The 23,991-nt window shown below is 37.4% G+C and overlaps 3 protein-coding genes and 5 non-coding genes across 12 annotated transcripts; 4 read left to right on the top strand and 4 right to left on the bottom strand.

Annotated features, from left to right (window-relative positions):
• Positions 1-261: 261 nt before the first annotated feature.
• On the bottom strand, positions 262-563 carry LOC115564303 (uncharacterized). The gene has a single exon (XM_089258191.1). The coding sequence runs from the start codon at positions 553-555 to the stop codon at positions 319-321; it is 237 nt and encodes a 78-aa protein (XP_089114317.1). The 5' UTR covers positions 556-563; the 3' UTR covers positions 262-318.
• A 1,910-nt stretch (positions 564-2,473) lies between these two features.
• Positions 2,474-3,034, top strand: Nplp4 (Neuropeptide-like precursor 4). Its single transcript, XM_030388477.2, has 2 exons — positions 2,474-2,635; positions 2,693-3,034. Exons 1-2 carry the CDS (start codon positions 2,624-2,626, stop codon positions 2,876-2,878), a joined length of 198 nt encoding a protein of 65 aa, XP_030244337.1. The 5' UTR covers positions 2,474-2,623; the 3' UTR covers positions 2,879-3,034.
• A 152-nt stretch (positions 3,035-3,186) lies between these two features.
• TRNAQ-CUG (transfer RNA glutamine (anticodon CUG)) lies at positions 3,187-3,258 on the top strand. The gene has a single exon. It is a non-coding gene; the product is annotated as a tRNA-Gln (tRNA).
• A 206-nt stretch (positions 3,259-3,464) lies between these two features.
• On the top strand, positions 3,465-3,536 carry TRNAQ-CUG (transfer RNA glutamine (anticodon CUG)). The gene has a single exon. It is a non-coding gene; the product is annotated as a tRNA-Gln (tRNA).
• Positions 3,537-3,780: 244 nt separating this feature from the next.
• On the top strand, positions 3,781-20,078 carry LOC108649983 (apoptosis-resistant E3 ubiquitin protein ligase 1). Of its 5 annotated transcripts, none has more exons than XM_089257609.1 (8): positions 3,781-4,298; positions 15,802-16,751; positions 16,810-17,008; positions 17,588-17,724; positions 17,780-18,505; positions 18,571-18,894; positions 18,962-19,224; positions 19,287-20,078. In XM_089257609.1, exons 1-8 carry the CDS (start codon positions 4,106-4,108, stop codon positions 19,387-19,389), a joined length of 2,895 nt encoding a protein of 964 aa, XP_089113735.1. In that variant the 5' UTR covers positions 3,781-4,105; the 3' UTR covers positions 19,390-20,078. The 5 variants fall into 5 exon arrangements, with proteins under 5 accessions (XP_089113735.1, XP_089113736.1, XP_089113737.1 ...); XM_089257610.1 differs by having other exon boundaries at positions 17,798-18,505; XM_089257611.1 differs by lacking the exon at positions 3,781-4,298 and adding an exon at positions 9,915-10,064.
• TRNAQ-CUG (transfer RNA glutamine (anticodon CUG)) lies at positions 4,493-4,564 on the bottom strand. Its single transcript has one exon. It is a non-coding gene; the product is annotated as a tRNA-Gln (tRNA).
• TRNAQ-CUG (transfer RNA glutamine (anticodon CUG)) lies at positions 4,697-4,768 on the bottom strand. The gene has a single exon. It is a non-coding gene; the product is annotated as a tRNA-Gln (tRNA).
• Positions 6,407-6,479, bottom strand: TRNAQ-CUG (transfer RNA glutamine (anticodon CUG)). Its single transcript has one exon. It is a non-coding gene; the product is annotated as a tRNA-Gln (tRNA).
• Positions 20,079-23,991: the final 3,913 nt, after the last annotated feature.

The following is a 23,991-nucleotide window of genomic DNA, read 5'->3' on the forward strand; positions in this document are numbered from 1 at the left end:
GCTTCTGTATTTTAAAACGGAATTTCGAGTAATCTGTGACCTCGGTTATCTAAAGAAGCATTCTATTGTAGTCAATTGCAGAATACATATTATACTAGCATGTTCTATTACCTTGCTTACTATAAAATTGCAATGCCTTACGGGTTACACCATGGTTCTGGGCATATGGTGCTTAATGGTTGTTGAACCAACTAATACATTTTGATGGTTGCTGACTTCGCTGTAGTTCAATCAATCACTCTTTATTCATACACAGTCGAATTCAATTAAATTGCAATATCTTTATTGTCTTCTATGTCCATATTGAAGGAGGGCATGTTAACCATAATAAACATAAGGAGATGCATAGGCGACGGCTGGATAGCCTGCAGAATACAAAAATTGGGGACTAGGCTTAGGATTCGGTCCTGGTGCAGGTACAGCCCCAGCCAAAGCAAGCAGAGCAGCGAGCAGCAGGAAAACCTGAAAATGCAATACCGAATACAGAATACGTAGAATGTTTAAATCCTTCCCATAAATAGTCCTTACCAGTTTCAACATCGTAAAAGATAACATAGCTATGTTCTTGGAGCGCACAAAAGTCAACTGTGGCTTGCCTGCATTAATGCAGGCTTTTATATTCTAGAATGAAACTCTACACATTTCAATTTTGCATTCAATTCGCGCACTCTTTCATTTCGTAAATACCCTTGGGAAGGTAGAGACAGAGTCGCTTAATTCTACTTCACTTAACCGAATATGCAGAGACTATGTAATAGTGTTTATATTACTATCAATAGTTTACATTAGTATAATAATATATATATTTGAAACTTCAGTGCTATTATTATTATTATTATTATTATTATTATTATTATTATTATTATTATTATTAATATTATTATTATTATTATTATTATTATTATTATTCTTATTATTATTATTATTATTATTATTATTATTATTAGGCTATATCAGCCTGAAATCTTGTTTTCTTTTCTTTATATTAATTTCTGCAAGGGTATGTTATTTATCGTCTTTTGAGTACATTTAAGAATTGTTAGTTTAAAAAAATCAAAGTAAATACAACAAGCAAAAATATTATAATAAACCAAAAAATAACGCTTTAATCCGCTTATATATCAGTCAAGTATGTAATTAACGAATTTCGCAAACTCACTTAACTCACATTATTTGGGTCTCATAACATTTTGGCTGTCATTGACAAATTGTCATACACATGTGCGCATATGGCTAAGATATTCATACATATGTATGTATATGTTCTATTCTCTAATTATTCAGTAGGATTATTAGGCTCTAATCAGGACTGCTCGACTGAACCCTCTATCTGATATTCTAATCTCTTTGCACTTCTTTTATGCACACATACATACACATGCACTCACATGCACGCATAAGCTCGTGCTCTGCTAACTGCGCAGCAAGCAGTGACTGCGGCTCCAATCGTCTTAAAATCTGTGAATTCCAAAATGTTTATATTCATCATATGTAAGTCTGAGGTCTCCAGTCTAATAGTATTCCAATTAGGCTCAGAAAACAAAATCAATTTTTCGATTATTTTCGATAAGATAATTATCGGATAGGTTATCGAATAATATGATAAACTCTGCGTATGGTATACATGAGTATGCATACAAAATTTAAGCTTTAATATCTTCTGAGATCTCTGCGTTCATACGGACAGGCGGACGGACGGGCAGACGGACGGACGGACGGACGGACGGACGGACGGACGGACAGACGGACAGGGCTATATCAACTCAGCTCGTGGCCCTGATCAAGAATATATGTACTTACTATTATACAAAACCATTATACCTTGATTTCCCATTTTCAATGGGTTTAGGGTATAAAAGATATTGTAGATATAATTTAATAACTAATCAATAACAAAATTAACAATTTTTGACTAAGGTTTCAAGTCTGTATACGGTGCTCCTATATACCAGATGTACATACATATGTAAATACTTAGCGAACTTTTGATCTGCAATTGTTATTCTGAAAAGAACAAATTTAGCTTCTGTTGTCATTGGGAACTTTTATTCAAATTGCTTAATTATTTATCATGTTAATTGCTGGCAAATGTGATCAGAACTGCGCTAAGAGCCTTCTACAAAGAAATGTCAATTGGTATTCAAGATGCATTCTGGATATATGTTTGGCGAACCACAGAATCAAGGCAAAGTACCAATCACTTTCAACGTCAGCGTCACAAGTCGCATACATTAGACAGACATATGTATGTATGTATATATATATACATATATATATATACATATATACATATGTATATATTCAGTACGGACTTACCTATCGTTCCCGAAACATGAGTGCGCGATAAGAAGGCATTAGAATGCAAAGCCACTTTGATTGCTGACAAAACTATTAACAATTCTTTAAGAATAATGTGTGCCAAAAAAAAGTGAAATAAATACGCAAAATGAGAATGAGCAAAATGATGATGTGATGTCAGTCCGCTTATTTTTCATAAATAAGTCATGAGAATCTGTTTCGAGTATAAATAGAGACTGCGCCCGACCAGAAGGCATCAAAACTCAATCTGCAATTGTTATTAAAGCATCCCAATCGTTCCTTCAACAACAAAAAATCCGTCAAAATGATGAAGCTAGTGAGTTAATATCCAAACAAATTACAGAAACTATCTCTAATATATCCTCTTTCATAGTTCGTTGTCCTCTTCGCCGTTCTGTTCGCCGTTGCGATGGCGGTGCCAGCGCCTGTTGCCCGTGCTGCTCCTGCACCAGTTCCAGTGGCCAGCCCAGAGCCTGCTCCTCAGTTTTACTATGGTGCTAGTCCTTATGCCTACTCCGCCTACTCGGGCTATGCGGCTCCCTACGCATATTACGGTTAGGTGACATCATCCAACTGATAACTGGCCTTCACCCGGATTGTTAATAATAGACATGGAAAATACACGAGCTGGCAAATCTATTTAGTTCTAGTAATAAACACTTACGCAAAAAAAAGATATACATATATATAAATTGAATAACTGTCTAAAGGAAAATCTGTGATAGCTATTCTGAATTTCAGCAGTTTATTAAGCACTTTTGAGATTGGTGTCGTACAAAGCAGCTTCTATGCGTGCATTACTTTTATGAACAGCTTTAATAGCAAGGCGTTAAATACTATACAACAGTTGACACGAAACAAGACGGTGGTTCCATGGTGTAATGGTTAGCACTCAGGACTCTGAATCCTGCGATCCGAGTTCAAATCTCGGTGGAACCTGATCAAGTTTTTTTCCTTTTTTGGTATAATAATAATAATTTTAGTTATGATTAAGTGTAAGCTCAAAGATAGATGAAAACAAGTTTTCACTACAAAGATCTTACACTTTTTTTGTACATAAAATTTAGCAACTCTAATTCTGTAGTGAGCTGACCTTATGAAGAAGGCGAATATCTTTTAGGTAATTTTCCATCGAGGGCACGTGTGGTTCCATGGTGTAATGGTTAGCACTCAGGACTCTGAATCCTGCGATCCGAGTTCAAATCTCGGTGGAACCTGAGTTTGATTGTTTTCTTTTTTTAATTTTATTATATTTTATAACAAAATATTATCTGTGAAGATCAATCAACTCAGTTAATTTAATTCACAAAAATCGTATAAAACTAATAATAAATAAGCTCATGCAAACTAAAGCATATGTTTATTTAATTGGTTGTTGTACCGGCTATCAGGGATGCCAGATTGTTGTGTATGCTAATCTGGTAGCCTTGCGCATCAGCTGTTCAACAAAATCGCAAACACGCACAGAAAAATACAAGCTCGTTGTGTACTCTGCTTTTTCTCGTTTTTGTGTTTTAAAACTTAAATATGATGCAACTACTAACAACTAATTAAAAGCTATTAGAACGATCAACACGCTTTCTCATTTAATAATTAAAAAGTCAAGAAGTTCGAAGTTACATGCCTTTCGTCATTTGCGTTGCTTACACTGCTGCTCGGAATGCCAATGTATAAATATTAAATATTAATCAAAATGAATTGAAAGTGCTTTGGAGGAGACTTCTAATGAAAAGAGCAAACGCATTGGCTTCCATGCAATAGTGGCGTACTTGTGTATTTGTTTATTATGTTAAAAGGCTCGCTGAAAGTGTTGATTGCAATAGTGTTGAGTTTAATGTTTACCATTTCATTGGTAAAGATTGTTTTATTGATTTGGTCCACGCATCCGGGCTGGCTGCATCTCTACACAAGACACGAGCATTCATCCAGCTTAACAGCCGACGAATGGCTTGCATACCGGAGACTGTTCCCAGATAAGGGTAAGTGCAAGATTCTGCAAGTCAATTTACCGTTAGAACTTTTTTATGTGGTGTGTGCTCATTGTGCGATTTTTGGCGCATAGGGGACTTTATACACATGTAGTCAGTCAAGCTCTGAGGTTATTTCAAGATGCACTTTTCTAATGTGAATTAAAATTAAAAATAAATTATAAAAAAGTAAGACAGATCTGTTCAGGTTCCACCGAGATTTGAACTCGGATCGCAGGATTCAGAGTCCTGAGTGCTAACCATTACACCATGGAACCCGTCTGATCGATGGTTAAAAATTCAAGAATAAAAGCGATATATTTTTGGTAAATAAGAAAATTAAACAAAATTAAAATACGATTTATCAAATATATTTTAGTAAACAATTAAAAAAAAGTTATTCATACGTCAGGTCCCACCGAGATTTGAACTCGGATCGCAGGATTCAGAGTCCTGAGTGCTAACCATTACACCATGGAACCGCTGCGCGAAGTTTGCCAATTATCGGTTTTGTGTCAGTGGGGTATATTCAGTTTTGATCAGTTTCTATAAATAAAACCTTTGGACAATCTTTATTTATTTATACATTTATGTCTATTTTTCCTTTCATTTGCTCTGTTTTGAAAGTTCTGTGATTGATTTGCCGAGTTTAATATTGAACATTTTATTCATAGTCAAAACGATCAGCTGGCTTAAATTATCTTTTACTTTCAATAGATCCTCGCATTTTGCATATATGTAATTTAAAGAAAGAACATTGTATTTCTAACGTATAATATTCGTTATAGTGGATTTTTCTTTATGTTACTGCAGACAATTAATATTTTTGACATATCGCCAACAAATTTTGTTTTGGGTACTCAAGGTTATGAATGTGAATAAACAGTTTACAAAATATTTAAGAGGCTTAGTGAGATGTTAGAGCACTGCTTAGAACGATCAAAAATGAAGTAAATCATGGAATTATGAATTCTTAAAAGGAGTTTTGTTAAGTGTTAAATTAATACATATTACATTACTGGCGGTCTGTAAAAAATACTTGTAAATAAAACCAGCCTTTAATGTACTGGTAATAGTCATACATATTGTTACTATTTAATAAGTGTGTGAAATAGAAAACAACCTGCTGGAATACGGTCAGACAAGCTTTTCACTCCGAATCACAGCTAGGTTGCTCGGCAGCTGAACAGCTCGGCTTTTCGTCCGCTCGGCTCATTCACAAAACGAAGTTTTCTATGTCAGAGCAACAAAAGTAAACCGATGCCAACAACAATAACATGCCCAAAGGCAATACGGAATTCGGAGAAAGTGGCCAGTCGTGTTTTCGGTATAAAATCAATCGTAAATGTCCTTAAACGCACAGTTTTCGTTATACGTCGGAGCCCACTGGTTGGTTTGTTGCGCATCAAAACGCCGCGAATCGTGCATTTCTCTTTTACTAGTCAAAAAAGAAAAGCAAATAGTTTACAAAAATAATACAAAGGATTAATACCGTTATCCTCGCAAATACATCATACAAAATATAAAATAAAATATAAAGAAAAAAAATGAAAGCTGAGAGTGCGGCACATTGACAGTCTCGCATAACTGCTTTATGCTGAATTCATGTCATGAATTGTGTGAAAACTAATGTAATCCTGCCCTAACCTAATTCGCGTTGCACGTGGGTTGTGGGTAGTGGATTGAGTGGGGTCGCCCCTCGAACCACTAAGAACTCGCGACCAATCGAATTGCCCGCCAAGTTTCTGAGTTTTGGTTTTTGTTATTATGCTTTACTTTTCTGTATTGTTCTTTCATCCAGTTTTCTCTTAGCAAATTTAAAATTTCTGAATGTTTAATACAATATGTAATTCTTGCTTTTTTTAGTAATACATTCTTATTTTTACTATTTTTATTTAGATTTTATTCAAGCAAGTTTAAAAATATATATTATTATATATTTGTGTACCATGGACGCCATCACTCGAATACGGCTTCGTTTCTATATAACATATAAAATACACATATGTATGTATGTTTTCTATATACATTAAGGAGACTATCAAATAAATGTCAAAAGTAATTTTGAACTCAAACTAGAAAATAGTAATGAAAGCTAAATTTAATAATACACTGAACTCAGGTTCCACCGAGATTTGAACTCGGATCGCAGGATTCAGAGTCCTGAGTGCTAACCATTACACCATGGAATCCAACTGATCGGCGATCGCCGAGAAACAGAACTTAAATTCCATGTACATATATCACCTATCTTATTCAATGTTTCTCAGTGACTCAAATGTAAATAGTTTCGACCACTTGCTCAATCCGATATTTCTGAAATATTTTTACGACTAGACAGACGTCGTATTATACAAAGCATTATATCAGCATTGGACTAACTTACTAGTGAGACTGAATTAATTCGGGTACTGTTGTTGTTGTTGGGAAAATAATTGTTTGGTAAACATTGACCAACGGCCGACAGAGGCGGTAGGAGGAATTTGCATTAGGTGCTCGTTATAGCAATTTGATGTTACTTTCTAGGAGAACAGGAAAGGGGAGGAAATTGAAAGGAAATTGCGCTTGTTTTTCCAAGTAAGAGACATTGAAGTGCGCCACTTGGGATGTAGACTAAATGCGGGGTGAGGGCTAAACAAATTAAAAGGATTTGCGAGCACCACCGTCAAACCGTTAAAAAGGACTCGAGTGGCAATGAAAAGCAACAAGAACACACATAGCAGGACTCTAAAAGACATGTGCACATAACATAACAAGAGACCCTTTATTGCGTCGTTCTCTTCGTTCTCTTCATTCCCTTCTCCCCTTCTCTCGTACTCTCATTCCTTCGTGACTTGCTCTCAACCCTAAGATGTGCTCGTAACAATGGAGCTGCAACTGTTTTTGTTATGTAGGCCAAGCTGCCAGCCGCCAGACGCGCGACGGAAGCTGCAGCTGCTAGTGCTACTGCTGATGATGTTGCCATCTTGCTCTGACATGTTGTCTGCCATTGCTGTTGACGGCTCTACTACGGCTGTCGCTGGCGGCGCTCTTTGCGGTTAGTTATCATTATTGCCACGGCTCTCGTGTGCGTTTTGTCTTTACTTTTGTGTTGCGTTTGGGTTTTCGTTTTCGCCTGCTCTTTGTTATCGCATTTGTCAGCACACAATTAGAATATCAACTCAGTTATTCAGTTTATCCTCTCTTTTGACTGCTTATTACGTTTTCTCTTTCGAAGACACTCAATTTGTTAGGCTTTCTCCCGCTCATGTACGTTGAATAAAAGCGAAACCCACAAAGCCATTTGCAAAATTTATTGTAAATTGTTTCCGAATGTGGACAAAACTAAAATAGTTCCGTATACCGCGGATGCAAAGCCCTTTGTGAAACAAGAAAATTTTCAAATGTGGAGGTTTTCATTTCGAATAGATGTATATAAAAAGGAAGGCTAAATCAATCATTCCTCCGTTTTCGCTTTTCTGCTTGCGCTTGCTGTAACATAGAGACAACCTTTAATCATCTTTGGAAAGTGAGTTGGTGTTTATTGTATCCCAATAAGCTCCCTCTAAAAAGTCAGGCGAGAATTATCTTTACATCATGTACATATACATATGTACATATGCATATGTATATATGTTTGTGGCTACTTTTCTGGGCACATTCATGTTTAGTATAGCAACAGGAAGAAGAAGGCAGGGGAAAGTTAAATTGACGTCGGCCACTTGGCGACCCTAAAGCAAATGAACAGCTCACTTTCATTACGAATTCCGACAGTAAACACACACACACACAGGCAGATGCACACAAATCGATTCGCTAGGCGGGCACACACACCACCAGACCCACGCACACACTCTCACACGGAAAGTGCTTATAGCTGCAGACAAACTTTGTCAGTTCGCATTACAAGCACTGTCAACTCACAGTTACAGATGGGCTTGGTGGCCATATAAAAGCGAAAACAAAAACAAAAACCATAATGGCGCCATCAATGGCAATGATGATGATGAGAAGTAGGAAGCGGAGTACGTGAAAGGATCTGTTTGTTCTTGCGACTGCTATAAAATATCTGACCCAGGTCGGCACACAATGCCAGGATAGGAACCAGTGCTTGCATAATTTGTACTCATTGCCCACTATGACAATATACCTTGTAATTAAATTAAGTTTTATTTTATACAGTTCCGTATTTATTCATGCCCATATTAATCTAGAATTGTTTATTTTTGTTTATTTATTTGATTAAATGTCCAAAGAATTTTGAGTTTTTTCTTACTGAAGGTTTGATCTCTAAAATATATTTAATCAACAACAAAAATTTAAGCGGATATATATAATCATAATTACATTTCAAATGATTTAAATTAAATAAAATTGAAAGCTATACATAGTTCTCAGAGAAATTGATATTAATGTTATTCCCAGCTGATTTCTGTGAATAAATATATGTGCAACCAATAACAATAAAATTTCCGTAATCTTTCATATTGGGCTTTTAAGTAATCATTTATCTATGCTCGAATGTGTTGTATGCTATAGGACGATAAACTATATCAGGGACTATAACTTGACAGTGAAAACTTGCTTAGCTTGCTTTCACCGAAAATAATCCTTTCTTAATCAAACATCACTATGGATGCCCAGAAGCTTATGTTTGAATAATACATAAATATAAGATAAGAGAGCCGATGAGTGGATATGGAAAATGCGTATAACTTTATATAACCGTCTTTTGTTGCCAATTATCGGTTATCATTTCATGGATTTCATTCCATCTAAATAAACTTTATATCTATATTTAGCTTCGCTGTTTTAGAACTCTCATCTCATTTATCCTTATCGAATAAAATATATATTTTTATACATGCTATTTAAAGTTCTTGGTAAATTATTAAGTTACACAGATAGTCTTTTTATACCCTGAGCCCATTGAAAATGGGAAATCAGGGTATAATGGTTTTGTTGAAATGTATGTAAGAGGCAGAAGGAGGCGTGGCAGACGTATATATATTCTTGATCAGGGCGACAAGCTCAGTCGAGTTGGCCCTGTCCGTCTGTCTGTCTGTCCGTCCGTCCGTCCGTATGTATGAACGCGTCTATCTCAGAAGATACTACTCCCGATACTTTATTATCGATTAAAAACCTTATCGAAAGCTAGTTATTTAATTATAGCGCCTACACCTTTAGGGCTAGAGCTTCCAAATTTTATATGTAGATTCATGTGTATTTTATATAATTTCGGTTTTTGTTAAAATTTACCCCCACCCCTAAATTCGACCCCTCACTCTCGCCTTTGTAAAAGGCGTATTTCAAGTAGTAGAGACTTGTGCTTTGTACATTCATTCATTCATTTGAACATTATGAGTATGTTCTAAAAGTTTCATTAAGATTGGACGTCTTCTAATACGTGCGTGTGTATGTATGTAAAGAAGGTGCAGAGTGATTGGAATATCAGACTGGAGGGTTCAGGGTATCTCCTAGTCGAGCAGTCTCGACTAGAGTCTCCTTACTTGTTTAATTTAAAATAAGTAAATTATTTTTTATATAATTTGTTTACTATCTAAAACCGAAACATTAAATAATCATTCCATTCGAAAGCTGTAGCAAGTCATATTTTTAATGCAATCAAAATGCAACAAACGCAATATTATTACAATTTAATACAAAGTCAATAAGTCAATTAAATAATACCGTAACGTGAATCAATCTATAAACAAACAACAATGTGGTCTCCCGAATCGGAGATAAATTCCATCGCAATGGCGACCACAATGCGACACTCGCAATCCTCCTCCTCAGGTGAGTGTGTGTAAATTAAAAGTGAAGTTTAAAGGTCCAACGCTGTCATTTGCATTTGCATTCCCATTCCCGTTTCCATTTCCATTTCCTTTCCCAAGGCCATACGGAACAACGGGCCGTATGCGAAATGTACTATAGCTCGATTTTATGCAAGTGTTGACCCTGACCCCACATTATTTTTGGCGTACGGGTAACTAGTAAAAGCGAATGATCTGTACTGCAGTTAACTGTTGTTTTTATATCTTAAACCCATTGAAAATGGGAAATCAGGGTATAGTGGTTTTATTGAAAGTATGTAACAGGCAGAAGGAGGTGTAGCAAACCCCAAAAAGTATATAAATTCTTGATCAGGGCGACGAGATGAGTCGATTTAGTCCTGTCCGTCCGCCTGCCCGTCCTTCCATCAGCCAGACAGCTAGAGACTTGACATTTTTTTCCTAGGTCCGTGTATACGCGCATATCGAGATTTTCTTCAAAAATCGATAACTTGTCCCGTTATTTTTTATCGATTAAAAACATCGAAAATCAGTAATAAATTAATGTGTGCTACATCTTTGAAGCTAGGGTCGCTAAATTAATTAATGTAGATGTAGATATTTACTTAATATAATTTCGATTTTCGGTCAAATTTATTTTTAATTTATTTATTTCAGTAATATGACCTTGTGCTTTGCAGCCAATGCTTCTTTATACGTGCGAGCGTATGCCTGTGTGTGTGCATGTGTTGTTTTTTATTAAAATATCAGTTGCTCGAAGGGTTCAGGGGATCTCGTAGTCGATCAATCTCGGTTAGAGCTTTCATACTTGTTTCTCTCCACGTTGATGACTTAAAAGTAACTCAAATTCGAATTATTTGCACGAATATTTACAATATGGTTGTATATTTGGTTTTGAGCTTATTGAACTTAAATATATTCAGTGAGCGGCGGTTGCCTGTGCCTAATTAGTCAATTGGTTGAAACCGGTTTGGCTGTTCACGAACATAGTAACTGACCCAGGACAATCTTCAATTAGAGACTAAGCAGTGTTTCACAGACCTTCATTTAAGCGTTACAGCAATCAAAGTAGTTCACATAGACAATACATATATATATATATATATATATATATATATATATATATATATATATATATATATATATCGACGAAACCATGTAAGTTTTACTGCATTTTAATTTGTATTAAATTGTATTTTTATACTCATTCACGAAGTGAATTAGTATATTGGTTTTGTGCAATGTCCGTCTTGCTGTCCGTCCGTCTGTCCGTATGAACGCAGTTCATTTCGCCACTATTGAAGCTAGAGACTTGAAATTTGGAACACATACTTGTGTATAACTCCGATTTATAAAAATTTAACCGGCGCCTTTGCCGACAGCGCCATTACCTACTGTCAACAATTGTAATTAAAATGAAATGCAAAAATGAGATTCTTGTTATGACGCATTATAGAAAAGAAGAGCCAGAGTAGCGGATGATATATTCAAGAACAAAGCAAAAGGAAATTAGTCTCATTTCAACGCTAGAGTATGCATTTATGTGTACATACATACACACACACAAATGAGCGCGTGCATAAGAAAGGCTGGAATGCTTGATGCTACATATGCGTTCAGTCTTATGTACATACATATATGTACATGCATATATGCGTACATACATATATAAGGGCTATTTAAGAAGAAACAAATTTAAACTTATAAAATTGTTCAATTAGAAAAAAGAATAAAATAAATATCTATTTTATAAAAAACGAAATATGTATGAAAATAAAAACATAACATTGAAGGGGTTTTGAACCTCCGCCGCTGTAACATAACATGCGAAGCCTTTATCACCCACGCTATCGCTTTGCTTGACAATCTAGTAGCTGAAATACAATAAGCTAATAACAGAGCGTCATCTGACAAAACTACAATAACAGCTAGAAAATCCAGAAATCAATCGCAATTCTTAGAATGCGAAAAAGCGCGCTTTTGTAATGTAAGCAAACGCTTAAGATTTGCAATAGGTGTGACCGAAAGTAACTTTTACCAAATATAGAATATAGTGACGACGTTTTAAGCGAGTTTTGAAATTTTATTATGTCGATAGAATATGGAAAAAATTACTTACAAAATAAATCAGCAAGCCTTTCCTTCTTCCATGAAAAAAGAGAATACAAAAATCTATTCTATGCTGTAGCTTATAGCATCATCAGTTCTGGCGGAAAATCAACTGTGAGATGTGGTGATGCAACAATTGACCTCCAAGTAAAGGAGAATTGCATAAAAATGAAAATCCATTGGCATCCTGACAGCCAAATTGTAGACTTTCAGTGCACGCGACTGTGCGGCTGCGAATCATGTATGTATGTATCATTATACCCTGAATCCAATGAAAATGGGAAATCAGGGTATAATGGTTTTGTTGAAAAGTATGCAACGGGCAGAAAAAATCATCGCAGATCCTAGAAAGTATATTTATTCTTGATCCTGTCTGTCTGAGCGTCTGTCCGTCCGTATGAGTGCGTCGATCTCAGAATTTTGTATAAAAAGATAGAGACCTGAAATTTGGCATGCATACTCGTGTATACCATACGCAGTACAAGCTCGTCTTAAATTTGCGATAACTCAACCGATAGCTTTTTTATCGAGAATAATCGAAAAATTGATTTTGTTTTTTCAGTCTCATTTGAATACTATTAGACCTAGAGACTTCAAATTATACCACGCCCCTTTGCGTTTAATTTGTAAGTCTAGAGACTTGGAATGTACACACATTTTTACCATATGATTAAGTTTCAGATGGATTAGAATATCAGCTTCGAGAGTTCAGGGTATCTCCTAGTATATCAGTCTGGACTAGCGCCTTCTTGTTTTATTAAGTAATAACAGTATAATGGATTTGTACAATATGATAATGTTTTGAGCTAAAATAGTGACACAATTCGCAGCTATTGTTCAGCAATCAGATATGCTTCTTTATTCATGTTTGTATTTAATTAAACAGTCTGCAGCAACTTACCGTAACCGAAAAGGTAAACTTCATCCAGTCTCTAAAATAATATAAATAAATCCAACTATTACTATTACGATCCTATAATCGTTTATCAAAATTGATATGTGCACCCCCTCTGCGCTACCCAAATCGGATCTGATTATATAATTATATCACTACCTCAAATAATGATTCCCTTCTAAGTTATCCACGCATTACATTTAAATAGAGAACTGCTCGAGATTTGCGGGTACGTTCTCATTTGTGTTCCAACTTTGTACATTCGCTATTTGCAGAGGATGCTGCCGAGCAGCTAAAGTTGCACTTACACTTACGGCGCTACTTGAGGCAAGCGTGGAAGGTGCTCCGACGGCAATGTGGAGAGTGCTTGTCATTTAAAATTTCATACGCAAATTATTCATGTTTTTGTTTCGTCAACAAAAATGTTGTAACATTTGTTTACTTACACATACATATGTACATCCGAACAGGCGATGTCCTTGTGGACCATTGTAATTATTCTTCACTATGGATAGCAAAACACGTTCGTAAGAGAGTCGGGGAAAAGTGAACGAAAAATTCTTTACACTAATTTACTTCGTCGTGGAAACACCTGAATAATTACAAAACTATGAAATAACATCACTTTTGCTGCTTTTAGCCCCTCGTCCTCACTATATTATAGAACCGCCTCATTTAAAATAGGTTGGTCAACTAAGGTATGGGTAGACAAGGTCATATGTGGTTACCTAAGTTCAATGTAGACGAGAGCATTCTGATCTGTAATTGAATTTAATATTCAAATAGTTAAAAAACAAAAATCAAATATGTTATTAAATAGTTAGTAGTAAGAAATTGAGCTGAAAGTAATTTTCCGACGTCGCCTTTGGAAGTTCTGTCAAAATTTTTAAAGTTATTAAAGCAACCACAAAATCTCATTACTCATATGGCTCAGTTCCTGTTGCCGCCCGAGGGTACAGTGCTTGGCAATGAATTGATATTACTCCATGCAAGCGTCAAATTTAAGGGCCTTGTGGATCGGTTCAGCGGCAATTGTTACATGGCGCTTTTGATCTATAATATGCAAGTATCTTGGCCATCTAGCAGAGCCAGAAAAAAGAGTTTGCCGCGCGGCGTGCTTAAATTGTGTTTGAGGTATGAGATTGGTGAGTCCACAAAACCGTTGCACACATCTAAGGCACCTTAGCAACTCGCACTAACAGTGCATGGAAACTGATAGCCGATAACCGCCTTTCACTTAATTATTGGGTTAAGTTTGAACAAATGATGTAAGGATTAAATTTGTCCCATGTGCCTCGTACGTGCGTTAGGTGGCTCCTGAAAGTATTATTGAATGGCAACTAAACTATGGTAATCGTAGACCTACAGAAAAATTAATGATATTTCGAAGTACATATATATAAATATGTGTATATCTAGATATCAACGAAAACTTTTCAAAACTAAAAGTTGCCTTTCATTGTTTGCTCTGTGTATTTCTCGCCAATTTAATGCTGGTTATAGAATCAGCGAATCAGAATCAAGCGGAAGTTGTTCGTTTCGCACGAACTAAGCAAATAAATATAAGGACATCAGAAGTTCTCCGGCGTACGAGGAGCGAGTGTAAGAAATTCGTAAAGAAATACCACAGTTGCCAAGTGTCATGCACGCAAGCCTTACTTCTTTCCGTTCGTATGTATGTATGTATGTACATATGTATGTATATTTCGTAATACTCAATAATGCTCTCTGGCTAACGTTAGATTGCATGTAGATTAGCGTTTTATTTTACTCGTTTGCGACTTGAAAAGGGCCTGTGGCTTTTCTTCCTTAATGTCAATGGTCAGATTCTGAATGGAAAATATGGGGTCAAGTATTAAATATATATATATTTGGTGAAAATTAGCACACAAATTCTACTGCCATTGTTGGCTCTAATTTTGACTCCAGTCTTTAGAGTTTTCGTTACTTCATTTTGTTTACCAGTGCAATTACGCAAATTGTGTCTCTGTCGCTCTCTCCCTCTCTCTTTCTCTGCTCTGCTTCTTTCCTTCCTTTCTGTGCCTTTAATAGTGATACTTTTATAGATATATAATATTAAGTGGTGTTACCTATAAATAACGATGATTGCTTGGAAATCTATAAAAAGACCTCACTGCTCTAATATCATTTATACGAACAATAAGTATATTATCGGTATCACTAAATGGATGGCAATGTACAGAAGGTATTATTTGGAAGGACAAGCGACAAGCGGCTGTATATATATGTATGTGCATACGTATATATATTGTGTCAGCAAGATATATGTATATACCTATATAGTTGGGTCGTACATAAGTATTTTGTGTTTTGGTACACGCGTAGCCTTTGAACTTAAGTTAAGGTTATTCACGAAAATTGAAATATAATTGATTGGCAAGGTGGTCAAAGTTCCTGTAGAGTGGCAATGCCGCAGTTGCCTGACTAAATAAGTAAGCTTGTAATTGGGAGCGCCATTAAGTTGATTTTTGTTGTATTGAGCACACAATGAACGTGTCCTGATGACGCTGTCACTGTCGTTGTCGAACGCCGAGCGTCGATATCGCAAAAGTTTCGAATTTCTCAAACTTTGACCATTTAGCTCAATTAGCTTTGACGCGAAAAGTTTGTTATATTTAATTAGTATTTGCTACGTGTAACTTAATATTTATTATCCGTTTTGGTTTCCTTTTCTGTTTTTGTTTACCCTGCCTATTTCGTCGTGTCTTCCGCACAGGAATCTCGTCGTTATCAAGCTCTGGAGATCCGGAGCATCTGCCCGAGCTGCCGCCGGGGGACGAACAGCGCTTGCAACGCGCTGCCCTCCATCTGCAGCAGAAGTTGATCTTGCGCGAATGGCTACGGGAATATCGTATGCAACATCATTACCAGCGTCTGCTGGCTGTTGAGGTGGCCTCGTTAGAGGACGTGTACTGGCTCGAGGATTCGCGTGCCAGCAAGATACTCGGAAAGGATTGGCAACTGTGGTCGACTGCGCGTCAAGGGCTGCCCACATCGAAGGCACAGCTGGACGCTTTGAAGGCCCAGCTGTGGTCAACGGTGGTCAAGTCAAGTCAACATCAGGACGCCTGGACATGGGGAGGCATGCTCGTGGTCTCTGTTTCCGTTGCCGGTCTGGTCACACTCGCCGCGATGACACAGCCTTCTCTGGCGCCCGAGGCGCGCCACTCGCTGCTGCAGTATGTAACCGGAAAGTATCTCCTGCCCGCCAACTGCAGGGTTCAGTGGGACTGGAAGGATCCGGCCCACGTCGGCGGCACCATGTGCTTCGTTGTGCGCTTCTTTCAGCGCAACGGCCAGCCGTATCCCATCTGTGATACCGACCAATTCTTCGTAGAGGTCACCGAAGGCACACGCAAGGTGGTGACAATCAGTGAGCTCGGCTCATCTACAGATCCCAATAATGCCAACATTGCCAAAGTCAAGTTTACGGTTCGCACTGCGGGCCAGTACAACATTTCCGTACTAATCGGCGCCAGTCATATAGCCGGTTCGCCTTTCGTGCGCAACTTCCTGCCCGGGGCCATCGATCCACGCAGATCACGATTCATACGCCCGGCTAGTACGCTCATCTGCTGCGCCAGTTCTCCGACTCTAATGCACATTGAGCCGAGGGACGAATTTGGCAACGCGTGTATTTTCGAGCAGTCCGATGAGGCGTTGCAGGTACATTACACTTACCTTACAAATAACCTCTGTTAAAAATATCCCATCATCTTCGCAGGGTTACCGTGTCGCTATTTACGATCTACACGGCGTGTCCGTCGAAAAGCTGCAGAACGCCATTGTTTTCAGCTACGACAGTGTCAATTCGCGAGTCTCAGTGACTGCTCTCTTTCCAGAACCGACTTGCTTGAAAGCTAGCATCAGCTATCGAGATCAGCAACTTCCCAATGGGGACTTTGACATAATCGTGCTCAGCAGTAAGTATCAAATTAACTGGACTTTCACACAATAGATATTTAGATATGGCTAATTTAACTGTTATACCCTCTTATACCCTCCTATTGTAAATTTATGAAATTCTTTATATTCAAATTCTTTATACTTACATATTCTAATTAGTGTGTCTATCTTACATGAACTACCCATTTTAGTCCGTCTGCCTGCAGGTCCCACCGTATAGTGTCCTAAATATCATATTGATATCGTCAATTTCATAATCTGGACTTTTCGCCTGATATAATACAACTATATTTTCTTCATTCGTAATATTCATAGATTTTTCTACAAAAGACAAAAGATGAAGATTAACATTGATATTACGAACTAATTACCAAGCGATGACTAAAATAGATCAGAATCTATCATCTTTAGGATCTGGGGTATTTGTAGTGGACTTTTCCTATATATGCAGATATGATGAATATCGTCTTACTAAATAACTCAGATACTTATTAGTTTTTTCTAGTAGTTTACTCAAGATTTGATCATTTTATATATACATCGATCGCTCTTGTAGACTGTTAGTTTGTAGCATTTTTGTACTCTGGCTCTTCAAGGTAGCGACACAACACTCGTTCACAAAAATATTGCGTCGCGAAAGCACAATATTTGCTACGAGGCGAAGCTGCTGAGTATTTATGGAACCACGAAGAGTAAACCGCGAAAGGTGATGTGCTATGTGGGGCCGAAACAGGTGAGTAGTAGAGCACAGTGGGCTCACGTTATTTGTGTGAAATGTTGAGGCTCAGAACTCGTTGATCTTTCAGGTGACGATCAAGGAAATGATTTTGAAGTTCATACCGAAACGTATTGCCACCTTTCGGCTGTGTCCGTCGACCAAGTTCCATTTTCTGCCCCATCTTGTAACGCAGCTGCATGGGCCAGTTTTCATTATAGACGATGGAGCCCAGCCTCGTATTGAACTTGCCTCGAAGGACCGCAACATCATAGCTGCAACCTTTACACATTTCCTGCTGAAGAACATTGGTGGCTCAGAGACGTTCAAGGACAAACAGGACTTCTTCTACCACGAAGTGCGCAAATTCCATGCCAGCTACTACCACGAGAAGATGGCGCTCAAAGTAAATCGCGAAAAGATCCTCGAAAGCAGTATGAAGGCCACCAAAGGGTTTAGCGTTTCAGATTGGTGCGGCAACTTCGAAGTCACCTTCCAGGGAGAGCAGGGTATCGACTGGGGTGGCCTGCGGCGCGAATGGTTCGAATTGGTTTGCAGCGCTCTCTTCGATTCAAGAAGTGGGCTCTTTTGTACGTTTCACGATAAGCACCAGGCTCTGGTGCATCCGAATCCGACGCGGCCTTCGCATCTGAAACTAAAGTATTTTGAGTTTGCCGGCAAAATTGTGGGCAAATGTCTGTTCGAGAGCTCTTTAGGCGGCAGCTATAGACAATTGGTGCGTGCACGGTTCAGCCGATCCTTTTTAGCCCAGCTAATAGGGCTAAGAGTGCATTATAAGGTGGGGTTGTACATCTGTGTATACCGTTTCTTGTCCTAAAAGCGATATTGTGTCTCGTATTTTAGTACTTCGAGCAGGATGACCCAGATTTATATTTGTCGAAAATTAAGTACATTCTCGATACGGACTTGGATGGCACTGACGCACTGGAGTTGTATTTCGTAGAGGATGTGTATGACACCAGCGGCCAACTAATCAAGTCCATAGAACTTATTCCAAATGGTGCCAGGACTCGTGTAACCAATGCGACCAAAAATCAATATTTAGATGCTTTGGCACAGCAGCGACTTTGCAATAGCGTGAAAGATGAAGTCGACAGCTTTCTTAAGGGTCTCAATGCAATCATACCAGACAATTTGCTAAGCATATTTGACGAAAACGAATTGGAGGTGAGTTAAACAGAATCTCCGAAATGTATATGAATATAATTATGTCAAATACCTTATATTACTCCAGCTACTGATGTGCGGCACTGGCGAGTACTCGATAACCGATTTTAAGTCGCATCACATTGCCAATGGGAACTCGGCAGAGTTTCGACGCGTACTCGCCTGGTTCTGGGCGGCTGTTAGCAATTTTAGCCAAACAGAAATGGCCCGTCTCCTGCAGTTCACCACAGGCTGTTCTCAGCTGCCGCCTGGCGGGTTTCAGGAGCTAAATCCACAATTCCAAATAACCGCAGCTCCCACATTTGGTAATCTACCCACGGCACACACCTGGTGCGTATCTATCACCTTGATCTATGTATATATATATTGATTGGTTTACCTTCTGCTTGCAGTTTCAATCAACTTTGCCTGCCGGACTACGAGAGCTATGAGCAGTTCGAGAAATCTCTGCTCCTGGCCATCAGCGAGGGCAGCGAGGGCTTCGGCATGGTCTGAGTCATGGTCAATGGAATATACTTTCTTTATTTTATGTTGATAAGAAATTACGAATAATATAGTTCCTGTGCTTTGTGTCATAGTTTTGTCTACAATTTCGATGATACGTGAGATACAATAAGTTCAGTAATTGATGAAAGCATACAAATCGTATAGTATTGTTTACCATTTATATGCTTCAATGTCTCAAACGAGTCAAAATGAAAAAATTAATATATCATCATCAAAAAGAATGTGATAATTGAATAATACACAAACACAAGTTAATCCTAAATTATTATATAGATTATCATAGGAAGAATATGAAAAAATTGAATGCTTGAAAATTTAAAAAACGTACTCTTGCTCCGAGCTGTTTTCCGATACTGTACTGGCTGGAATGTAACTATAACTAAGGGAGAACTAATGTAAGAAGCAATGCTAATTAATAATACGAATGTTGAATTAAACTTTAATTTGAGCTCTAAAATACCTAACGAGTAGCTAATATGTATAAGCAATATTCGTATTTTAAATATATCTAGATCTTTAAGTAGTTGTTAAAAGTTTAAAAATCACATGATTGAATTAATTGATATACATAATTAGTAATAGACTTCAACTGTGGTTCTTAAAATGGTTATTTTTTATTTGCAAGTACAGATCTCTTCTAATGTGATTTGAAGAATAAATTAAACATCTTACTCGAAGTATTATAAATTATACAATTGAATACAACTACGATGACTTTGAGACCCAATCAACTCCTACTATTTAAAAATGTTAAAGTCGGACGTTATCGCCTATACTGAATATTTATGTAGCTGTATGTTTTGCCTCTCTATTGTAAAGATGTTGAGCTTGAAATTATATTTATATGTACAAGAAATACTGCAATTCATATAAGAATCATGAATGTCCGGTACTTTTACATTGGATTTTGAAAAAATCCAAATTTCAAAATTCAGGATGTCGCCTAAGATACAAGTCCCATTGGGCTTTCTTTTAAATAAAAATTTCCGGAACAGGTTTGATATACATATCTACATATATAAATTTATGAGAAGGCAAAAAACTCATCACAATCTGGTGTAGTGCGCGTGTAAAAACACTTTCATCGGCTTTGCTTATGTTAACTGCAATTACCTGAATTGTCTTTTGCACTTGCTAAGGTCGCTTGTCGTTATTCGTTAATTGCTGTAGTTTTTACACCCTGAAGCCAATGGAAATTGAATCTGTCTGCATGCATGGGAACTTGAAATTTGTATAACAAGTAAATGAAAATTGTGGTTAACTCCGCAGATGACGAACAACAGCCACGCTGTATGAAAAACTATAAGTAAAGTAGATTAATATGATCTATATATATAAACAAGTAAGAAAGCTCTAGTCGAGACTGCTCGACTACAAGATCCCCTGAACCTTACAAGCAACTGATATTTCAATAACAATTAGCACACACACACACACACACACACACACGCATACAAACAAATACACGCGGACACACACGCATATAAACAAACAACACACACACGGGCACATATACAGGCGATTGCGCTTAGGTTGCGCTGCAGTCTTGGCAGTATTTTAAGAATTTATTGGTTGAATAATTTGAATTCTAGACGTACGATCGTAATGAAGAACGTAATCATAATGTTTAAATGTATGTATATGCGGAAGCTCAAGTCTCTAGTATTTGAAATACGCCTTTTACAAAGATGAGGGTGAAGGGGTTGATTTAGGGGTGGGGGGTAAATTTTAACAAAAACCGAAATTGTATAAAATACATCTTTATATACATTTTAAATTTGGAGACTCTAGCTTGAAAGATGTGGGAGATATAATTTTATAACTGGTCTTCGATAAGGTTTTTTATCGATAAAAAAGTATCGGAATGAGTTATCGTTTTTTAGTGATAAACTCGATATCCGCGTGATATATACGGACATTTTAAAAAAAAGTTGAAGTCTCTAGCTCTTATATCTTCTGAAATCGACGCGTTCAAACATACGGACAGACGGACGGACGGACGGACAGACAGACGGACAGGGCTAAATCGACTCAGCTCGTCGCCCTGATCAAGAATATATATACTTTGTGGGGTCTGCCACGCCTCCTTCTGCCTGTTACATACATTTTAACAAAACCATTATACCCTGATTTCCCATTTTCAATGGGTTCAGGGTATAAAAAGGCCACGTGCTAGAAGATCTAATCTTTCCCGGCGGACCCATGATGCAATTAGGCAACGGAATATCGCGAATCAATTTTCTGACGAAGAACGAGAAATCGCCCGAGAAAGGCGCCGCGATAGTACCCAGGAAAGAAGGGCCTTAATTCGTGCTTCTCAAAGAGAGGCAGCCCGTGAAACGGCAAGGATTTTATTATCTGACGATTTCGACAGGCACTACCAGTAATTCCAAGATCTACTGCTGCCGACGAAATAAACGCTTGCCTCAAAGCATCAAAGCTGTGGCGATATGTTACCAAACTTCAACTGTCTGTAAATATGAGAGTTGCATTGTTGATCGATCTATCTGCTGATGATTTCTCGAAGCAATTGCTGAATATCGGTAATGGCCGTATTCCTGTTGACGAATCGAGTGGCTTGATTTCATTTCCTCAAAATTTTTGCAATTTCGTCTCATTAAAAGATGAGCTTATCAACAAAGTATTTCCGAATATCATTGCTTTCCACAAAAATACTAAATGGTTAAGTGAGCAAGCGGCTAAAAATAAAGGTGACCTTAATATATAATTAAAAATAAAATCGTTGGTACTCTGTATTCATTCAAAACTATCGACTGTGTAACAAACGAAGAAGTCACTAATTATCCAACTAAATTTTTGAACTCCTTAGATATGCCTAGTTTACCACCGCACAATGTACAACTGAAGGTTGGCTCGGTAGTTATCATGCTTAGAAATTTAAACCAACCAAAACTGCAATGGAACGCGTTTGGCGATAAGAAAACTTATGAGAAATGTGATTCACGCGTCGATACTCAATTTAAAGATGAGGAAGTTCTTATTCCTAGGGTTCCTATGATCCCAACAGATATGCCCTTTGAGTTTAAACGAATTCAATTCCCGATTCGTCTTGCCTTCGCTATGACGATCAACAAATCACAGGGCTAATCTTTGACTATTTGTGGCCTCAATCTAGAAAATGCGTGTTTTTCTCATGATCAATTGTACGTGGCATACTCACGTGTTGGCAAACCATCCGCATTATTTGTTCTTGCACCTGACCAAAAACCAAAGAATGTTGTTCACCACAAGGTGCTTGATGAAAATTCGATTAATAAATTAAAAAGAGTGTATCCCAACCTGAACAACATAGCTTTCAACAATTTTTTACCTAGAAATAATGGACAGGGCAATGCAACGTTGGCCGGGCCAGCTAGTTTGTTATATATTAGATTCTCGAAGTCAGAAAGACTTCGGCTAATTTAGGGCTTCCCCCTCGTCCTAAAATTTGAAGCAATTAATTTGCGAGCTTACTGTTAGAAAAAAATGAATTGTTTGTGTCCGTATGATTTGTCGTGCATATGTGTTTACCCCGGAGCCCTAATAGCATCAACACGGCAAGAGAGTAAGCGTATACTTTTGTTAATCTTCGATGTAAAAGCTGTCGAAGGCTATAGCCAACATCTCTCCAGCATCTTTGCTGGCATTTCTCTAAATGACGATGCGTGAGTGACAAATTAAACGGGAGAAAGAAATTTCTAAAATATGCTGTCGCGCGTGCTGAGTTTATTGTGTGTAGATTAATTTAGACAATTATTATATACTAATTATCGGAAGACAATCAAATGCAGAAACGAGTGGAGAAAGTGAGTTTTCGGCCGATGATTTCGAGAATGTCGCCACATAATGTTCCATCGGACATTTAGTTAGATTAATCATCTATGGGATCTCCTTATTTGTTACTTTTATTATTTTATTTATTTTTTAATCGAATATGCCATTTAATTATTGGTTTTATACCTCCTGGTGCTCTTATTTATTCTCTATTTATTGGTATATAAATGTAACTTAAAACAAAATGCTTTCATTATACAATTAACAATTAATGAAAATGTAGAAAATTATACCATTTTTGTTTTCTTATGTAATGCCTATGTAATTGTATAAGTCGATGGATGGGATTTAGTACTGATTTCCGAGGAGTTTTCAGTTTAGTAAACGATTCGCTAAACACCCTGTATGGAAAACTAGCTTTTTAGTAGTTTTCATTTACTTTTAATCCACAATACTTTGTCAAAATAGTTTCAAGCAACAAATGCCAGCACATTTAAGATTATTAGCACAATAAAATAGTGAAACTTCCTACCCATAGCAAGTAGTCACCATGGCATAGCTACAGAAAGTGCTCTGGCACACATTTAAACAAGGAAAACTAGTAAGAGTGCTCAGATCGGGAGTGCCCGACTTGCGGATACCCTGACAAGTGTGTCGAGCAGTTGTCTAAAATATATCCTCACCGATCTCTGGCATCTGCTAAGTGATTTTCTTTTTTAAATAGTTGTTCATTTGATTTAGTATCCAGAACTTAGTACTCTTCTTGATTAAAATGGTAGTACTCTTTGAAAGCGTATCATGTCTTTATTTTTCCGG

This window comes from Drosophila navojoa, chromosome 3, assembly GCF_054131105.1.
Source record: "Drosophila navojoa isolate 15081-1374.11 chromosome 3, UAZ_NAV_1.0, whole genome shotgun sequence".
Classification (NCBI taxonomy): Eukaryota; Metazoa; Arthropoda; class Insecta; order Diptera; family Drosophilidae; genus Drosophila; species Drosophila navojoa.